This window comes from Colossoma macropomum, unplaced genomic scaffold, assembly GCF_904425465.1.
Source record: "Colossoma macropomum unplaced genomic scaffold, Colossoma_macropomum, whole genome shotgun sequence".
In the NCBI taxonomy this organism is placed as follows: Eukaryota; Metazoa; Chordata; class Actinopteri; order Characiformes; family Serrasalmidae; genus Colossoma; species Colossoma macropomum.
Window position 1 is genome coordinate 12,266,101 of NW_023494797.1, and position 21,062 is coordinate 12,287,162.

General features: G+C 43.6%; 1 protein-coding gene across 1 annotated transcript in view; it reads left to right on the forward strand.

The window, feature by feature from the left end:
* The window catches only part of lingo1b (leucine rich repeat and Ig domain containing 1b), a 29,663-nt gene extending 13,279 nt beyond the window's left edge, over nucleotides 1-16,384 (forward strand). The window contains exon 2 of the mRNA XM_036584342.1: nucleotides 13,532-16,384. Within this exon, the coding sequence (XP_036440235.1) occupies nucleotides 13,532-15,385 (1,854 nt within the window). The 3' untranslated portion in view covers nucleotides 15,386-16,384. The remainder of the gene's footprint in view (nucleotides 1-13,531) is intronic.
* Nucleotides 16,385-21,062: the final 4,678 nt, after the last annotated feature.

Here is a 21,062-nt window from a genome sequence, read left to right on the forward strand (position 1 = left end):
GAGGTGCAGGGTCTGGCTTTAAGAAGTACCATTTTATGGGAGTTTTCCAGACCATGTCATATACCTTTACACACACAGACTCAAAAAGAAGGTTTGGCTTAATATTTAGGTCTCAAATGCAAAATCAACATTACACTGATGAAGATATGATGACAATAGCTCACTCATTCACATCCTCGGAAGACACATCTTTCTTTGTAACGTTTGAGGCATGGAGGCGGGATGCAAATGCGAGTTTTTATTGAAATGAGAGTCCATAATGAAAACAAAACAAAACCAAACTACAAGCACGACAAGCAAACAAGAGACAAGGTTACATCCACAATGCAAGACGAAGACTGAACAAACACAGGGGTATAAATACACTGAGGGAAAATAAGAAACACCTGGGACTAATGAGGGGCGGAGCACAGACAGGTGGAACAGATAACAAGGGGGCAGGACCAGGGAGGAGACACAGAACAACAACAAAAGCACATGGTAAAAGAAAACAAAAAGGCACATGGCTACAACAGAAGTGAAGAAACAGACACTCAGAGGGACAAAGGGAGAATCCGTGACAGAACCCCCCTCCTAACGCGCAGCTCCCGAGGCGCGAAAAACAAAGGCCATCCAAAGTGGGAGCCGGTTAGGAGGAGGGACCGGGTAGGAGACAGGATAGTAGACCGGACAGGAGACGAGACTGAAGACAAAGTGGAGAGAGAACAGCAGACTGGAGCAGAGATACTGGATACAAGAGAGAAGTCTGGACAGTGGAACAGACAGGAGACTGGACAGCGGGCTGAGCATGGGATTGGACAGGAGATGAGACAAAGGATGAGACAAAGGATGAGACACATGAGACAGCAGGAGGCAGGACACGAGACAAGACAGGAGATGATACTGAAGACAAAAGTGGAGAGAGAACAGGAGATGGACTTAACATAGACATGGGGACAGGAACAGACATGGTAACTGGGACAGGGACAGAAAGATGAACAGGAACAGGTACAATAAGACCAAACACAGAAACAGGAACACTGATTGAGACGGGTACAGATATATACATGGTTACAGGGACAAAAACAAAACTATGGACTAGAGACTTGGGGGAAAACACAGAATTAAGTTCATGCAGGCGAAGGAACTGGGTGGCAGACTGAGCAGGGAACTGGAAAGTCGGCACTGAAGCAGGACACTGGAAGGCCGTCACTGGACGCTGAAAGATTGGCATAGGAGGGGGTCGCTGGGAGGTTGGCGGCGGAGCATAATGCTGAGAGGCCGGCACCGAACCAGGACAGGAAATGAGAAAAGGAGTGGCCCAGGGTGCAGGAGCAGAAACTGTGGCATCCCGGGGTGCAGGAGCAGGAGTGGCCCAGGGAGCAGGAACTGGGACTGGTGACGCTGAGGCCATGGGCAGGTCTGGGGATGTAGAGGCTACCAGCAGGTCAGGGAACTTGGAAGCAACGTCCTCGGCAGCAGGCTGGGCCACAGCGACGTCCTCGGCGGCAGGAGGGCCTGCGGCGGCGTCCATGGAGGCAGCCTGGGCCGCAGCGACGTCCTCGGCGGCAGGAGGGCCTGCTGCGACGCCCCCTGTGGCAGGAGAGCCTGCTGCGACACCCCCTGCGGCAGGAGAGCCTGCTGCGACACCCCCTGCGGCAGGAGAGCCTGCTGCGACGCCCCCTGCAGCAGGAGAGCCTGCTGCGACGCCCCCTGCAGCAGGCGGGACTGCTGCGACGCCCTCGGAGGCAGGCGGGACTGCTGCGACGTCCTCGGCGGCAGGCGGGACTGCTGCGACGTCCTCGGCGGCAGGCGGCCCTGCTGCGACGTCCTCGGCGGCAGGCGGCCCTGCTGCGACGTCCACGGAGGCAGGCGGCCCTGCTGCGACGTCCACGGAGGCAGGCGGCCCTGCTGCGACGTCCACGGCGGCAGGCGGCCCTGCTGCGACGTCCACGGAGGCAGGCGGCCCTGCTGCGACGTCCACGGAGGCAGGCGGCCCTGCTGCGACGTCCACGGAGGCAGGCGGCCCTGCAGCGACGTCCTCGGAGGCAGGCGGCCCTGCAGCGACGTCCTCGGAGGCAGGCTGGGCCGCAGCGACGTCCTCGGAGGCAGGCGGGCCTGCTGCGACGTCCTCGGCGGCAGGCTGGGCCGCAGCGACGTCCACGGAGGCAGGCTGGGCCGCAGCGACGTCCACGGAGGCAGGCTGGGCCGCAGCGACGTCCTCGGAGGCAGGCGGCCCTGCAGCGACGTCCTCGGAGGCAGGCGGCCCTGCAGCGACATCCTCGAAGGCAGGCGGCCCTGCAGCGACATCCTCGGAGGCAGGCGGCCCTGCAGCGACGTCCTCGGAGGCAGGCGGCCCTGCTGCGACGTCCTTGGAAGCAGGCGGCCCTGCTGTGACGTCCATGGCTGAGGCTGGCGGGCCTGCTGTGACGTCCATGGCTGAGGCTGGCGGGCCTGCTGTGACGTCCATGGCTGAGGCTTTCTCCTTACTAGGGAGCAACAGCTGAAGCCGACAGAGCAGATGGTAGCTCTCCTGAAGTCTGACCTCATTTTCCTTGATAAGGTCCTGCAAACTCGCTGCTTCCCTGTGTGGTCTTGCATTCTGTAACGTTTGAGGCATGGAGGCGGGATGCAAATGCGAGTTTTTATTGAAATGAGAGTCCATAATGAAAACAAAACAAAACCAAACTACAAGCACGACAAGCAAACAAGAGACAAGGTTACATCCACAATGCAAGACGAAGACTGAACAAACACAGGGGTATAAATACACTGAGGGAAAATAAGAAACACCTGGGACTAATGAGGGGCGGAGCACAGACAGGTGGAACAGATAACAAGGGGGCAGGACCAGGGAGGAGACACAGAACAACAACAAAAGCACATGGTAAAAGAAAACAAAAAGGCACATGGCTACAACAGAAGTGAAGAAACAGACACTCAGAGGGACAAAGGGAGAATCCGTGACAGAACCCCCCCTCCTAACGCGCAGCTCCCGAGGCGCGAAAAACAAAGGCCATCCAAAGTGGGAGCCGGTTAGGAGGAGGGACCGGGTAGGAGACAGGATAGTAGACCGGACAGGAGACGAGACTGAAGACAAAGTGGAGAGAGAACAGCAGACTGGAGCAGAGATACTGGATACAAGAGAGAAGTCTGGACAGTGGAACAGACAGGAGACTGGACAGCGGGCTGAGCATGGGATTGGACAGGAGATGAGACAAAGGATGAGACAAAGGATGAGACACATGAGACAGCAGGAGGCAGGACACGAGACAAGACAGGAGATGATACTGAAGACAAAAGTGGAGAGAGAACAGGAGATGGACTTAACATAGACATGGGGACAGGAACAGACATGGTAACTGGGACAGGGACAGAAAGATGAACAGGAACAGGTACAATAAGACCAAACACAGAAACAGGAACACTGATTGAGACGGGTACAGATATATACATGGTTACAGGGACAAAAACAAAACTATGGACTAGAGACTTGGGGGAAAACACAGAATTAAGTTCATGCAGGCGAAGGAACTGGGTGGCAGACTGAGCAGGGAACTGGAAAGTCGGCACTGAAGCAGGACACTGGAAGGCCGTCACTGGACGCTGAAAGATTGGCATAGGAGGGGGTCGCTGGGAGGTTGGCGGCGGAGCATAATGCTGAGAGGCCGGCACCGAACCAGGACAGGAAATGAGAAAAGGAGTGGCCCAGGGTGCAGGAGCAGAAACTGTGGCATCCCGGGGTGCAGGAGCAGGAGTGGCCCAGGGAGCAGGAACTGGGACTGGTGACGCTGAGGCCATGGGCAGGTCTGGGGATGTAGAGGCTACCAGCAGGTCAGGGAACTTGGAAGCAACGTCCTCGGCAGCAGGCTGGGCCACAGCGACGTCCTCGGCGGCAGGAGGGCCTGCGGCGGCGTCCATGGAGGCAGCCTGGGCCGCAGCGACGTCCTCGGCGGCAGGAGGGCCTGCTGCGACGCCCCCTGTGGCAGGAGAGCCTGCTGCGACACCCCCTGCGGCAGGAGAGCCTGCTGCGACACCCCCTGCGGCAGGAGAGCCTGCTGCGACGCCCCCTGCAGCAGGAGAGCCTGCTGCGACGCCCCCTGCAGCAGGCGGGACTGCTGCGACGCCCTCGGAGGCAGGCGGGACTGCTGCGACGTCCTCGGCGGCAGGCGGGACTGCTGCGACGTCCTCGGCGGCAGGCGGGACTGCTGCGACGTCCTCGGCGGCAGGCGGCCCTGCTGCGACGTCCTCGGCGGCAGGCGGCCCTGCTGCGACGTCCACGGAGGCAGGCGGCCCTGCTGCGACGTCCACGGAGGCAGGCGGCCCTGCTGCGACGTCCACGGCGGCAGGCGGCCCTGCTGCGACGTCCACGGAGGCAGGCGGCCCTGCTGCGACGTCCACGGAGGCAGGCGGCCCTGCTGCGACGTCCTCGGAGGCAGGCGGCCCTGCAGCGACGTCCTCGGAGGCAGGCGGCCCTGCAGCGACGTCCTCGGAGGCAGGCTGGGCCGCAGCGACGTCCTCGGAGGCAGGCGGGCCTGCTGCGACGTCCTCGGCGGCAGGCTGGGCCGCAGCGACGTCCACGGAGGCAGGCTGGGCCGCAGCGACGTCCACGGAGGCAGGCTGGGCCGCAGCGACGTCCTCGGAGGCAGGCGGCCCTGCAGCGACGTCCTCGGAGGCAGGCGGCCCTGCAGCGACATCCTCGAAGGCAGGCGGCCCTGCAGCGACGTCCTCGGAGGCAGGCGGCCCTGCAGCGACGTCCTCGGAGGCAGGCGGCCCTGCTGCGACGTCCTTGGAAGCAGGCGGCCCTGCTGTGACGTCCATGGCTGAGGCTGGCGGGCCTGCTGTGACGTCCATGGCTGAGGCTGGCGGGCCTGCTGTGACGTCCATGGCTGAGGCTTTCTCCTTACTAGGGAGCAACAGCTGAAGCCGACAGAGCAGATGGTAGCTCTCCTGAAGTCTGACCTCATTTTCCTTGATAAGGTCCTGCAAACTCGCTGCTTCCCTGTGTGGTCTTGCATTCTGTAACGTTTGAGGCATGGAGGCGGGATGCAAATGCGAGTTTTTATTGAAATGAGAGTCCATAATGAAAACAAAACAAAACCAAACTACAAGCACGACAAGCAAACAAGAGACAAGGTTACATCCACAATGCAAGACGAAGACTGAACAAACACAGGGGTATAAATACACTGAGGGAAAATAAGAAACACCTGGGACTAATGAGGGGCGGAGCACAGACAGGTGGAACAGATAACAAGGGGGCAGGACCAGGGAGGAGACACAGAACAACAACAAAAGCACATGGTAAAAGAAAACAAAAAGGCACATGGCTACAACAGAAGTGAAGAAACAGACACTCAGAGGGACAAAGGGAGAATCCGTGACATTCTTCAAGTTTGAACTGAGTTCTGAATATTCTTTCATTACTCTCGCAGTCTGACTCATCCACTCTGGAAAGGTGGTTCACAGCACATCTAACAGTACAAAATGTTCTTCTGCATGTTGCATGAAATTTCACATTTCCACCAGAAATCCCCAAAACTTACATAGTGTAGCTTTAAGCACTGTTTTATCTGATGCTGATAGTCTTGGTGGTTTTGCAGATCTTCACATTTTCTCTGTATCTTTCCATAATAATCGAATTTTAGAAACTCTTGTGTTTCACTTATTTTTCTTGACTTTCCTTTTCTTCGAGAAAATTGATTTTCTTCTATCTAATCTCCTCAGAAATATCTCTTGAAAAATAAATGACTTTTTCTCTATTTCGACTGTAAATTAAATAAATAAAGGGTGGTCTATGACTTTTGCACCACCTCTTTCAGGCTAGATTTGTTAGCGGATTTATTCCTTTGTTCCCTCTGATATCCGATCCAGCATTCTCTGCTGATAATGGATCCCATTTCCCATCAATATCAATATGCCATCTGTTCTCAAAACTTGAGGCTCCTCAGAGCCTTGAGAATTTCCTGTTAATTCTAAATAGGTGTTTCCATTATTCAGGACACATTCAATCACATTAAAATAGATTAACCAAAAATAGCCTTACTGTTTGTGCGGTGCTTCAGATTTTAGTGCAGGATGCTCTGAGCCAAGACAGATCAGCAATAAATACAGTATGATTAAGAGACCGTGTTTATGGTGGATCCGTTTACGTCATGACCTTCACCCTCCCCACCCATCTCTGCTATTTTAGTCGCTTAATCGATGTTGTAATTCTCACACGCTGCCCTGACCGCTCCCTGCCCGATCGTGCCGCGCATGCAGATCTCACTCAGCAGATATACGGCTGTCAAGCACTCTTGACTACAACAGGGCTTTTGATCTAACCGAGGAGTACTAATATGCAATAGATATTGTAGGAGCTCCTCACTCGATTTCATGCCGGAGCTGGAGCAGTTCCCACTCAGCTCGATGCACACCTGAAAATGCTGGCGGATGGAGCCGTCTTCAGCATCTCTGCAGCAGTACTGCATTAAGCAGATGGCTGCATATAGGCCTCTCTTTTTCTTACAGCACTTTCAGCTGATCAAAATAGTTCAGCTCCAGCTGCTACACAGTGTGAGGTGTTGAGCTTTGATTATGAAACATGACAACACCCTTTATAGGTTTCACAGCAAATAAAGGAGGAATAAATTAATTAATACATCGCTGCATGTCATCATAACGGCTAAGGGTGTAACATAGGGGCGGGTGATACGGCAAATATACAATATCATGATAACTGAATATATTTCACAATATGGGCGCCTGATTTTGAGTGAAAGTGGGGAAGCATTTTTTAAAACTATCAAACATTAGTCAGCTATAATCATTCAGACACGTGTGTTTGATTATATAGGGGTGTAATCATAGTTTTTTAATACTGTTAAAGTTTTCTGTTACTAATAAGACATTATTTTGACCTAATTAGGCTGCATTCAGATGGCAGAGCGTATTCCGGATCGAGTTGAAAATGTTCAACTACAGTGGAAAAGCTGCACTCATCATGTGTCAGGAGGTAACCAATAAAAAGAGAGCAGGTAAAATTGAAACAGAGAGTGAACTTGGGCTGTATGGCCCATTTGTGATCACAAAGTCATCACAAAGTTTTGCTAAAAATCTTGAAAATAGGGGATGAGGACTATCACCAGCTTGGTGAACAGTTTAACTTAATGTAGAAATATGACGATGTCACTTAGTTGCGGTGTTCTAGACACTTGCTAATGTTGCTATTGCTCACATGGACTGATTAGGAAGAATTAAACCTGGTGAACATTTTCTCCCCATCTTTCTCCCACAAACAGAAGTGCAGTAATTGATAGTTTCTTTAGTCTATCCATTTAGTCTTATGTGGGGTTGAACATTCTACCCATAAAGACCCGGGGGATATTGTTGCCTTTGCAAGGGTGGCCTTTGCACTAGGCAAAGATAGGCATCTGCCTAGGGCCCCATTAAAATACAAAATAGATATACTGTGCATGTTGATGTGAAATACTCAATCCTGAGACTGATGTGTGTTTTAAAAATACCGGTTATTTGCAATTGTAATGATTATTTTCAGTAATTTCAATGCAGCCTCAACCCCATGTCATAGTTATAATGGACTTTTCCATGTTGTTATGTAACGACACAACTGTGGAAAGAGAGACTGGTATGTACAAGCAAAGTCCTTATAGAAAAGTCTATCCACTTGGTGGCCATCTTGGCAATGCCGCCAGGCAGTTATTTCCATCCATGCAAGACCAGACTCCTATCTCTTTGAATGGGGAGAGACCTAATAACACAAAACTGGAGGCCGAACTACCATTCTAAAAACATGTTGAAATCATTGGTATGACATATATCTGATAAATAGTTTGCAGTGTTTAGCTCAATAACGCACAAAAAGTGTTTTTTTTTTTTGGGTTCTTCTGGCTACTGCGCATGCACAGATGTCCACAACTGAGCTCAAGTAGAAGGGGGCTTTTCACGTTTGCAACGTAACCAGCAAGCTGCTTGGATCTTTTCATTCAGAGTGGGGATTGTGCCGTAAACAGTAGACATGTTGAGCATTATGAGCTTTCCCATTATTTTCCAACCAGTGACTGGTCTCCTCCTTTATAACGTCTCTGGAACAAGACAATTAAGTGGTCTTCTACAATATGGAGACAAGGTTCTGCAGTGTGATTTTCTAGCCATTGAGAGAAAGTAAAGTCACCTAAATAAAGCAGAAAAAACAACAAAAATAGAGAGGAAAGCAAAAGCTAACTAAATAAATAAAAAACATGAGACATTTTCACTGATCACAATCACAGGGTTGAGGCTTTTTTACATGAGGCTAATTAAATTATATGAAAAATACATATTTGTAATATTGAATAAAAGTGGGGTCTAATAAAAGCCTAACAACAGTGAGACTTGGTTCTGATGCTCAAATGACACCCGTTTAAAGGATAAAGCACAAAAGTGAGTGACTGGTGATGGAGTGATGGTTGAAGTTGAACATGTTTTGAAGCATTTAGCCTGTTAGCCCGTTAGCCATTGCTGAACCACTCTTGTGTGTAGTTTTCATTCAGTATTTCCTGGTTCTGATTTAGCAGCACAGCAGATGGAAAAAGAAACTGCAACCGGTACAGTATGACCTTGAGAACCATTTGGCTCTACAGTGGAAAAGAGGCCACTGAAAAAATACTATCAAAAACTATGAGTACACTGAACTGAACTGCCCTAAATCCAATGAAACAGGACTAATTTTGCTCTCTATGTAATGAAACCTGTTGTTGTTTAGTGTTCTTTAAATGCTGACAATCAATAATGTGTTCAGAAAAACATATTGTGACATGTTTCATCTTGAGACCATAAAATACTGTCATATTGCCCACGTCTAACATAACAATACACATTTTTTCATATTTTGACTTTGTCGAACAATAGCACAGACTGCATGCAGTTATTGCACCTGCATCAAAGCATATTTCGCACCATGTCTGCTCACACAAGTATCTGATGCCGAGACCTGAAATTAGGGATGGATGATATCGGAATCATATCGGTATCAGCAGATATTTAGGTTTTACCAATATTTGATGACATATTTATTGCAAGAGGAAGAGCAAAATGGTTAGGCAAAGCTGGTTTACTTTGCTAAAATATCTGTATTTTGTTGATTTTATTGCATATGTAGTTCTATAGAAATAAATGTGACGCTTCCTTGTAATGCTAATTTACGTAGATGTACAGTCATTTGCAAAAGTTTGGGCACCCCTAATCAAATGGCATGAGTTTCTAGGTGAAAATCAGTGCATATCCCCCAAATTTGTGCACATTTTAATGCACAGTTACTGATTATTTGGTGAATTTAACACACTGGGGAAACATACAACATAAAAATGTGACCTGTGCAAAAGTTATAGCGCGTTTTTATTTTTTGCCAACATATTAAACTCAGCAAATAAATAAAATTTGCAGACAAATGCCGTGTTTAACTTTGTTCACTTACAAAAGTCAACAAAACATGTGCTCAACTTTTTGCATATGGCTGTAGTTTCAGTTTCCACATTTTGTAAATGTTTATGTATCAACAATGGCAGGTATGTAGATGAAAAATATTGGATATTGGCATCGGCACACAGTTCCCGTATTGGTGCATCCCTAGTTGAAATAGAGTTATTCTGTTGGTAAATATTCTTTTAGCATGTGATGGAGGTTCATGTCTCCGTCTTGTTGCCATTGCTAAAGGAAATCTTTTAGCAGCATGTCTTATAGTCTTTTAGACTGCAAACGCAGGCCAAGTTTAAAAAAATCCATATAAAACCAGCTGCTGTTAGTTGCTCAGCTGTGCTTTCAATATCTCTGTTCATTTTATGTGCAATTCTCCCATCTTTTGTGTGTCCCTCCTTCAAAAGCATATGCATGATGGGAGAAGTGCAATTTGCAGTTTTCCATGCACACGGCCCTAAACTGTGCATTTTATGCAGCAGATTCATACATAACACATGGGCAGAATGCATCCAGTGCTCACCTGAAACTGATGCATAGGTTTAGTACATTGGAACCTCTTTATACCAGTGATACAGATTAAAACTCTTTAATTGTTCTTATTTTTGTAGGGATGCACAATTATATTGGAATTATGTTGGTAATGGCAGATAATTGCTTCAAAAATAATGACTGATATTTGGTAATGTACTGATTGTACTCCAGAGGAGCAGAATATTTAGGTGACGCTGGGCTACCGAGCTAAAATATATATTTTTTTCATTTTACTGCATTTATGACTCCACAGAAGTAAATTGAACATAGATCATATATACATGCATCAGCCCACAATTCCCCTATTGGTGCATCTCTAATTTTTTGATTCTGTAATGACAGCTATAGCAAGTATTCGCCCTTCAGATGTGGCATTTCAGTTTCCGCTCAGTCATTACAAAACTTTGTAAAAGCCATTTGTAAAAGCATTACAAATAACCTTACTCACTTAATTCCATAGCAGAGCTGCAACACTTCTGTGTCAATCTGTAGGAGTTTTGATTTAATTCATTAACTACCCGTAAATGTCATCCAGAGTGACATCACGACTACATCTTATTTTCTGCCATAGGTTTCTGTTTTTTTTGTGATAATGGCTGTCGAAACCCTGCCTTCACCATCCGCATGCTGTTAAATAGCTCTGCAATAGCCTTATTCTACCACATTGCCCTTGGCAGCCACCAGTGTGTGGGTACTCGTTCAGTTTTAATTTGAAGAGGATAACTTTCACTGACAGATTTGCCCACACACAACCGAGTCTAGCTTACTATGGACACATGCAGAGCGAGGCTTTGAGACAGCTGAGGCAAGGCAGTGCCAATACTTTATCAATGAAATTCAAGCCTAGCAGATGCAACAAGATGGTTTGGCTTGTACAAAAAATAGGAAAGTAGATTGATGAGAGCAACTTTTCCATTATTAAAAGGGAATTTTTTCAAATTTTCTCATAATTCGATGGTTAAAATGTAAACAAAGTCATGTGTTTTGCTAAAAAATTGTTCATTTGTTCAATTTACTGATGCAGCGGTGGTGATAGGATACCTATCGCCATTTTATTTACTGTCCAGTGAATGCCAGTGAAGACCAGTGAATCTGCACGTGTCTTTTGAGGTCTTATATGTTAGTATGTAACGGGAAAATATCAATAAATCGGAAAAAAAAGGTTTTGTGGGGGTACTAATTTTCCTTAAAACACCCTGCATGCACCTCTCTGCTGTGAATGTATTTAAAAAAATACATTTTAAAAGTCTAAGATGACACTTTATTTTGAGTTGTCCTTTTAGATGAAGCAAACACTCAACAGGCTCTCAGTAACATGACAAAAACAAATGGTGTTAGGATTAGGTTTGGGTTGAGGTTAAGGTTAGGGTTAGGATTAGGGCCAGGGTTAGGGTTAGGTTTTGGGTAAGGTTGGTAAGGTTAGATTTTGCGTAATGGAAGTGACATATTAACAGTACATCTATTTAATGTAAGTAATGAACATCTACAAGATATTTACTTCAATGTATTCAGATGCTTCACTGCTGATACTTCACTGATATGTTTTCGATATGTTACTGATGTTCTGTTAAGACTTTATTAATAATCTACAAAGGACCCACTCCAAATAAAGTGTTACCAAATCTTATCACAAAGCTATGTTTTACAATGTCTTGTAAAACAATTTCATGTGATAAAATGCTGTGAGTTAACATTTTAGAGGAATGAAACTCTGGTTTCTGTCACCACCACTGTGAAAATTCTGTTCTAATGAGTTTCTTCAGAACTGTGTGTTTCATACAGAACCACTCTGACTGATGTTGTCTACATCTTAACCATTTAATTATGCATAAAATTTAAAGAATCAGTGGAATTCATCTTTAAATCTTCACACTGAAACACAAGTTTTTGAGCTTTGATTGCATAAATAGAACATGAACGTCAAAATGATATGCTGTACGTAAATCACATTACTTGCAATTAGTGGTTGCTATGCCTCTACATTAGATGCAGTGCATTCCAGATTTGCATCTGTGTTTATGTAAATATTTCACAAAGCCATTTGCAACACTGAAGCAAGATCTTTATTTTATTTTGGACCTGCAAGAAATAAGAATGGGACTGCGTGATCGATTTTGGGAAGTAGAGCTTGAAGGCTTTTCCACATTAAAACACCCCTGAGTCAAACTAAGGCAGGGTTTAACAGCCCCCTAGTCTCAGTCTTTTCCATGCTATATATTCCTCTACCGAACTTTTCCGTGCAGTTTAATTTCAAGGTTGCATTGACAGATATTGGATGTATGCACTAGCAGTTGGAGGCAAAAATAATGATGGAACCAGCGTGAACAGAATGAACCACAAGGGCTTTACCTAAGTGTTTTGAGAAAAAAGGCAGTACAATAAGATAACTATGAGCAATAATAAGCCAATATTGGCTAATATTTACTCTGTGGTTGACAGTGTGAATAGAAACATTCTAAACATTCTAGACAAACATTTGTTTTAGCTGCAGCTATTAACCATTACATTGTTAAAAGACTAAATATTTGTAATTGTATGAAGTATCTAATATTTCACTTCTGTTCCACCTATAGTACTGTAAAAAAAGGTCAGAGACCACCCTTCTTTTATTTATTTTCCAGTCAAAATGCTCATTTAATTCATGTTACTCATGTTTTCAGGAGATATTTCTGTGAAAATTACATATAGAATCATTCTTTCCCATAAGGCAGAGGAAAGACAAAGCAAAATAAATGAAAAAAGAGCAGCTTCCAAAAGTGGACTTTAAAAATGTATTAAAATATATAGAAAAAATGGGACTCCTAACAGTCATGCAAGGACTGGTAGACCACCATTCCTCATTGTTCATCAGATAAAGAGAATAGAATCTTTAAGATCTGAGATTTGTGAAAATCCAACCAACTTCTAAGACTGAACTTTGGAGGTGAGGAAAAATATTCCTCAAAACTCAAAGCAAGTCTTTAGAAAAGAAAGGAAGCTGTAATGATGGCAAAAGGTGGGCAATGAAAACTGAAGAAATTATATTATATTTAGTCATTGAGGCTCCTGTGTAATTTTCTCTTAAATGTATATTTTCTGCTTTTTTCCTGATGCTGAAAACCTTTAATGGCTGGAAATTAAGGCTGGTTTTTGCACAGTACTGTATGTCTGGCTATAGATATGGTAAAGAAGTGGTAAACTGCTCTATTCTAAACTTATCTTAACAAAAAACCTTGAAAATCGTAAGAGCAGGAAGTTAAACACTGATAATACTTTATTTTTGTCATTCCTCATTGTTCTTAAGACAGACTTATTTTCTCATTTCCGTGAGGTCATTAATCAAAAGCCTCTTGTCTTTATGCAGCACAATCTGTGCAAGCGCAGTAGAACATCATCATGATCATCAGCAGTTTTGCCACAACTTTAATTAGAGCAACTTTGTTCTTTTTACTTTACTTTCTGTTCCCAGCCCTGCTCTGTCTATTTTGGGGGGGTTATATGTCAAGATATGAGTTCATTGTGTGTCTGTGGAGCCATTGCTTCAGTGAGTGTGACAAAGTACCTCTGACTTGTGTCTCAGCAGGTAACTAGCAGAATGGTGGCTGGCGAGGCGAGTGGGCACAGCTTCCTGGTGGCATGCTGGCAGCCCATCCTCATCCTGATGCTGGGCACAGTGCTGTCGGGCTCGGCCACAGGATGCCCTTCCCGCTGCGAGTGCAGCGCTCAGGAGCGCTCCGTCCTGTGCCACCGCAGGAAGCTGATCAGCCTTCCAGAAGGGATACCCATCGAGACACGACTGTTGGACCTGAGCAAGAACCGTTTGAAAGGCATCAACCCTGAGGAGTTCATCAACTATCCTCACTTGGAAGAGCTGCAGCTCAATGAGAATGTTATCTCGGTCATTGAGCCGGGTGCCTTCAGCAATCTCTTTGGCTTACGGACGTTAGGACTGCGCAACAACAAGCTGAAGCTCATTCAGCTGGGCGTATTTACTGGCTTGAGTAACCTTACAAGATTGGACATCAGTGAGAATAAAATAGTCATCCTGCTGGACTACATGTTCCAGGACCTTTATAATCTAAAGGAACTGGAGGTGGGAGATAATGACCTGGTCTTCATCTCTCACAGAGCCTTTCATGGCCTCACTAGTTTAGAGCAGCTCACCATGGAGAGGTCCAACCTGACCTCTGTGCCCACAGAGGCTTTCAGCCATCTTCACAATTTGCTGATCCTCAAGCTGTGGAATTTCAATGTTAACATCATTAGGGACTTTTCCTTCAGGAGACTCTACCGCCTGAAAGTGCTAGAGATAGCAAATTGGCCCTTTCTAGAAACCCTGACCGCCAAGTCTCTTCATGGGCTTAACATTACCACCCTGAGTGTCACAAACTGCAACCTCACTGCCGTCCCTTATGTGGCCATCCAGCACCTTGTGTACCTTCGCTCTCTCAATCTTTCCTTCAATCCCATTGAGATTGTGGAGGGCAACAAAATGCACAATTTGATGAGGCTCCAGGTGTTCGACTTAGTAGGAGGTCGATTAACCACTATTGAGCCTTACTCTTTCAGAGGTCTAAACTACCTTAAAGTTCTCAACGTATCCAGCAATAGCCTAAGCACTTTAGAAGAGTCTGTCTTTCACTCGGTTGGCAACCTGGAGACCTTGGGCCTATATGACAACCCCTTGGCATGCGATTGCCGTCTGCGTTGGGTCTTTCGTCGCCGCCTGAGGCTCAATTTCAACAAGCAGCAGCCATCTTGCGCCACGCCCGAGTTTGTTCAGGGGAAAGAGTTTAAAGACTTCCCAGATACTCCCCCCGAAAACTCTTTTACTTGTCAGAAATCTCAGATCAGGGACCACAAAGCCCTTCAGAGATTTGTAGATGAGGGGACCACGGTTCGCTTTGCATGCCAAGCAGATGGGGACCCGGCCCCTGTGATCATGTGGCAATCTCCAAGGAAGCAATTCATCACCACCAAAAGTGTTGGACGTCTCTCAGTGTCTCTGGACGGAACTCTGGAAGTGCGTTACGCCCAAATACAAGACAATGGCACATATACATGTATAGCTACCAATGCAGGGGGTAATGACACCAAGCTTGCTCATTTACACGTTCATAGTTATTCTCCTAACTGGCCCCATCAGCCTAATAAGACATTTGCCTTCATATCCAACCAGCCCAACGACGGTGGTGCCAATGGGACTGGTAGATCAGTCCCATTCCCATTTGATATGAAGACTCTCATCATTGCTACTACCATGGGATTTATCTCTTTCCTCGGAGTGGTGCTGTTCTGTCTCGTTCTCCTCTTCCTCTGGAGCCGGGGGAAAGGTAACGCCAAGCCAAACATTGAGATTGAATATGTGCCACGTAAAGTAGACGGGGAGACTAGTCCAACTGAGGAGTCCCATAAGATCAGAATGAAAATGATGTAAAAGTTTTCAGTATAAGTAAGTTACAGTGAACTGCAGTTCATATGAGAAATCGCTGGCAAGAGACTTTCTTGGAGGAGTGAAGGAGAAGTTTATTTGTTTCCCTTACGGAATTGATGGAAGAATCAATGTCTAAAGTAAAGCCTTTTCCAAATATTTTTTTTGCCAATCACTACACAGCTCAGTCCTACAGGGATTGCTTCTTCAAAGGAAAGTCAGAAAGAATTTCAAGGGACCTAAAATTCTGTTTTTGTTTGGGTAACTACTCAGATTGTTTAAGAGCCAGAAAACAGAAGGCCAGTTTTAAACCCATATTTGTCCTTGTCTTTTATCTTCCGTCATTTTTTCCTGTACATAATTCTTTCTGTGTACATAGGGCAATACAGTTGATAAAAATGAGGGTTGAGAAATCATGTTCATGGGTTGTTGAGCATCTTGAAGTTATTGTGATGTGCTTAAATGGGTCAGATATATGTAAATTGTATACCTGTCTGATTAAATTGCCAACTCTTTATAAGAGATTTTTTTGTTTAAAATGAAATAACGATTATGCTTGACAATCATCCATATTGTAAAAGTCAAGTGTTAATCCTTAAATATGGTGTCCTTAAATGGATGGTATTATTTCAGTTTTAATGCCAGATATAAGCCTAGTATATATATAAGCCAAATGTAGCTTTGAAGTTAAAGCCATTTGGTGTTTCTGAATGTGTGGTGAAGCCAATCTGTTGTGGTATTCACACTGAAATGTCTGACAGAAGCCTCACGAGATGTCTCAGCAGTTTTCATCTGCTGACGAAAAGTTTACATTTTTATTGATTTCTCTTTTTCATCGTATCCTGTCATGATTAATTTGCCATACCTTAATACATCCTTAACATTCATAAGGCAGGGACTTTCTTTGAAGGCAAATGTGTTCATCAACCCTTGAAAACTATCAGTATTGCCTCTGGAACAATGACAGACTTAAAATGATACCATTAAAATGATAACCTTTTTTTACTTCAGTGTCCATTTTCATTTCTTCCGTATTGCTTTCTGACTCAAGCCTATAAAGGTGCTTGAGATAACAGAAAGATTACTGGAAAGCCGTTGAAATCCTCAAGATCCAGTTTGCTACTGTTGTCATTCGACATTTACTGAAAAGGTCTTTCTTGTGCAAATGTTCATTTTGATTTGAGTGAGTAGAACATATCCTAATGCTAATCATTATGATTCTGAAATACTGAATCAACCTTGGATTACAGTGTAGAGTTCAGACCCTGTAAGTCTGACTCTGTGGAAAAGGATTACCATAAATGCATAATTTCAGGCTCTAAGGAGTGCAAAGCAATGGAATCACATACGCTAGGTGAATGTTGCTCATGCATGGTGAATGGGGGCATGTCTGAGTCATTGTGCATTGTTAGTAAGCTGGTAAAATGAATAGAGAATGGGCAGCATTTTCATCCAGTGTAAGTTGACGAGTAAGTGATATTCCTGCTTTCTGAATCTCCCAGGTGTGATTTCAATGATTTTGTATAACGTTAAGGTCAGACATTATAGATGTTAATGCTAGCTTACATGGCAGAGATGGAGAAATTACAGAGATATTATATTCGAGGGAAAGTATGAGCTCTTGGTGTGGGATATTCATCTTGTGCACTTATAATAAAGACTGAAAACATAGGACGAATATAAAGGCGCTGAGTTAAGCAAATCAAAGTGACTGCCAAACAGGAACAGATCATGGTTTCACAAGACCCCTGAGCACAAGAGCTTTTGGAGGCCCCCCACCAGCACAGTCTGACAATGATGCAAAGCATAATGGAAAAAAATATACTCTTAAGGAATAGCTTCTGTTTGTTTATGTGTGGCTTGAACTCTTCGGTCGGTTGGGGGGGGGGAGGGATTCATTTTGTGCCCTTATAATAAAGAATGAAAACACTGGATGAATGCAAAGGTGCTCAGTTAAGCAAAACAAAGTGACTGCCAAACAGATACAGATCATGGTTTCACAAGCCCTATTAGCACAAGTGCCTTTGGAGGCCCCCACCAGCACAGTCTGACAATGATGCAAAAAATAATGGGAAAAAAATACACCTGAAAAATGACCCTAATAAATAGCTTGTGTTTGTTTATGTGTGCCTTAAACAGAGCTGAAAAAATGTAATGTAAACAAACAAAATGATTATTTCTCAATTATTATGCAGTAGTCTATTAATTTTACATAGTCTAATATTATTTCCTGCACAGTTATATTACTACACATTTTGTTGTTGTTAGGGAGCCTTTCATTATTTAATTCTTTATAATACAAACCAGGTTGCGTGCATGCCTGTGTATTTAGCTATTTGTAGAGGGCTGAGGAACTTGTGGTTACTTAATATTTGCAGGAGCAGGAAGAATATGGGGCTTAGGGGCCTTTATTTTATTTATTTAGTTATTGCATATTCAAGAGCTAAATTTTGAATCTGCATTGGGCTGCTTTTGGCCTTGTGGTCTGAAGCTCCTGGCAGTCTATTTTCCCTAGGCCCTGGCCCCCAGCCCCACTGGCCCAGTCAGTAATCCCTCCCTGCTGCCTAAGCTCTCCTTTGATCAGCACCACAATTTTCGGCAGCTGCTATCACCATGGCTGCATGCTGCTGTCAGTCACGTAATGTCAGTTTTAAACCAATAAAGGCACAAAGTAAGGCCATAACGGCAACATGTAAACACAGCATTAGCTTGCTCAAGTGTTTTTGCATATTGTGGGGACTGAGCTGAGCTGTGCTAGTTCCATAGACTACTACTTACCAAGCTAGTGAGCTAGATACTAAAGTTGACCATGGTAATAAATTGCAGTTTTCAACCATTCACCCGCAAATATCTTCTCATAGGGCTATAAAAGGTAAGACTGTTTAATCACCTGTCATACCCGTCTGCTCTCAGCTGTTATAGTAACTATAGTAACTAGCTTGAGTGAAAGTAAAAGAGTATCTACAAATAAACATACTCTCAAGTGTATAGTCCTTTCACAAAGACAAATTAGCATAGTTGTGGGCAGTTTAATTTAGCAATGAATTTGGCTGAATGTTTTAATATAAAGACTATTCTGCTGAATTTATATAAACCCAATGCATTAATAGTGATGGTAATAAGCCAAATATACACAAAATCATCATTTATAGGATACTTTCTATTGGGAGGTGTCTGTTCCAAACCCTAACCCCTAAATTTCAGCTTTTTTCCCCTTTATTTCCATTTTTGTTGTTTTTGTAAAAGATCTTTTTGATTTCTTTTCAAGTGAAGTTGAAAGATTTAGATTTATCATTATCATTTTTAAATAAAAAACCTATTAAAAAATGCTGTCCCACATTTTCAAGTCACTACTGAAACACAGAGTTTTAGTTCATGGGTGGAGACTTATTTAAGTCACGCCCCTGCATTATAAAGCTGGAAGTGAGACTGCATCCCTGTCCCTCATGGACAGATGGTGAACAGTTAGATCCCATTGTTTTGAAGTAAATGTGTACCATCTGTCTGAACATCATTGTGCAACTTTAAGAATTGTCATTACCGAAACATTATTTTCTGCGATATACTGAAAAATATTACGATTTTATGTTTAACGGTTCAAAGCTGTGTTTGCTTGTCATGAACTGGCTAGCATTTCTGAATTCTGGTCAAGCCAAAATTGTCTCTACTGAAACAGGCATCCTTTAAAACATTGGTAAAGTTTCAGTAGTGTTATATCTGTTTTGGTAGTGACAAATGGAATGTTTAATCAAAATAAACATAATTAAGGTAGCAGGTAACTCAAAGCAAAGGATTTAAGACTATAGTCCAAGTCAGTTAAAAGTCTGAGATGTATTTTCAACTCTGACTTTGAACCTTTTTGGTAAAATGATCCCTAAAACAATAAATTCAAATGCACAAGAACTCAACTTATTGGCAAAAGTAATGTAATCAAATGAGAGTACAAGCATTCCATTTCAATAGAGCTATACTAAAGCTATGCTTTAGAACAGTAACAAAGTACTAGGGGTATTTTCCACCACTGCCACGAGGTAAAGAAACATCTCAATGCTATAAATAATATTTCTACAGCTGTGGAAAAAGGCTATTCAGAAACATATTACAAAAACAATGAATACTCAGCTGGCCTATTTTCTTGCAGTCAGTCTGTGTGATCCCCTATGGCAAGAGTTGGCGTGAGACACAAGTGTGTCTGTATTATTATAACACCGATGACTAAATCATTATTATAGAACTGCATGAGTAATAAATGGCAATAAATGAATGTTAGCAGAACAGGCAGGATGTGTTTTGGCCTAAATAATGAAACGTAATCAAAGTAATACACAAAATGCAAAACATATTGAACAGTAACTTCAGCGGAGTGAGAAGAAACAAGAATTGTAATTGTTATAAATTATTATAGCTTTAAGTGATTGAACGATTAAGTTATAAGACTGAAGCAGGTTGTGCTTAATTTGCCAGGATTAGCCCTGCAGCACAAGCAGGCTAGTTCACAAATATGAGCTTTAAGGAAATTCAACATTTGCTCAGGGCTTACTCGACATATTTTTTCACGTTTCAAATGCTGATGCATAAATGAATGATTAACTAGTTTTAACTCGTAGTAATAGATGGAATATTAAACTAAGCCGCTTATCTCTCGCTCTTGTGGCTTCCCTGAGGTATGCTGTGTCAGGATTGGTCTATGATGAGAGTAATGCTCTTTTTGGTGAGTTTAAAGCATTCTTATAACAAGAAAAGAGTGAAATAAACGTTTTTGTATGAGGTATGGAAACACTGTTACAATTTTAAAACATCCAATTCACTCCCCAATCTATATGCTCCATATATATAAACTAAGCATCAAAATCAGCCTTTTTCACTCTTTTTGTGATGTCACCAAAACACATTTACATATATATCCACCTCCTCAGCCTGTAGCAGTTTATGTCTGCCCATTCGCACTGAAGTTATAAGGAGTGCTTCACCTAGACTGCTTTGTTTAATATGGTACAACACAGAGCTAAACAGAACAGAGATCATTTACATTTACTAGTCTTAAAGTGCACAGTAACAAAACAAAAGCCTGTTTAAAGACCCCTTTCTGATGATGTGTCTTGAAGGTGGGAGGTCTTCTTGATTTCTTTTCAAGTGAAGTTGAAAGATACAATAGAAAAAAGTGAAATAAAAGTATGTAGTATGGTGTATTGAAATATTGTTAAAATTTTAAAACATACTATTTGCTCCCCAGTCCATATATGTAAACTAAGCATCAAAATCACTCAAGTACTGCTAAGAAGCTGAATATCTTATTGTAGCCATATAACTATGATAACTGCATATAAATAATCATTACAATGAAGAGAGTGGATTACTCAAATGACAGAAATGATTTATCAGATGAGGAGGACAACAAACTAAAAGTTAGCAAGGTAGTTACTTGGCAATCTAGATGGATTACCTCAATTTGGCTTCTTTTCTCTGGTCGAAAGGGTCTCCAGCATCCAATGTGTTCTCAACAGAGACAGACTTACTGTTTTCTGTACAATTTCTCAGACAACTGAAGTAAGAGTTACACTAATGCTAGTTTGGTTACATTTATTAGCCTGTAGCTCAGTGGCTATGCTAGCTGTCAGGACTGGTTGACACCATACACACTTATAAAAATAAAAGAAAATTGCTTTTTATGACACTATTCACA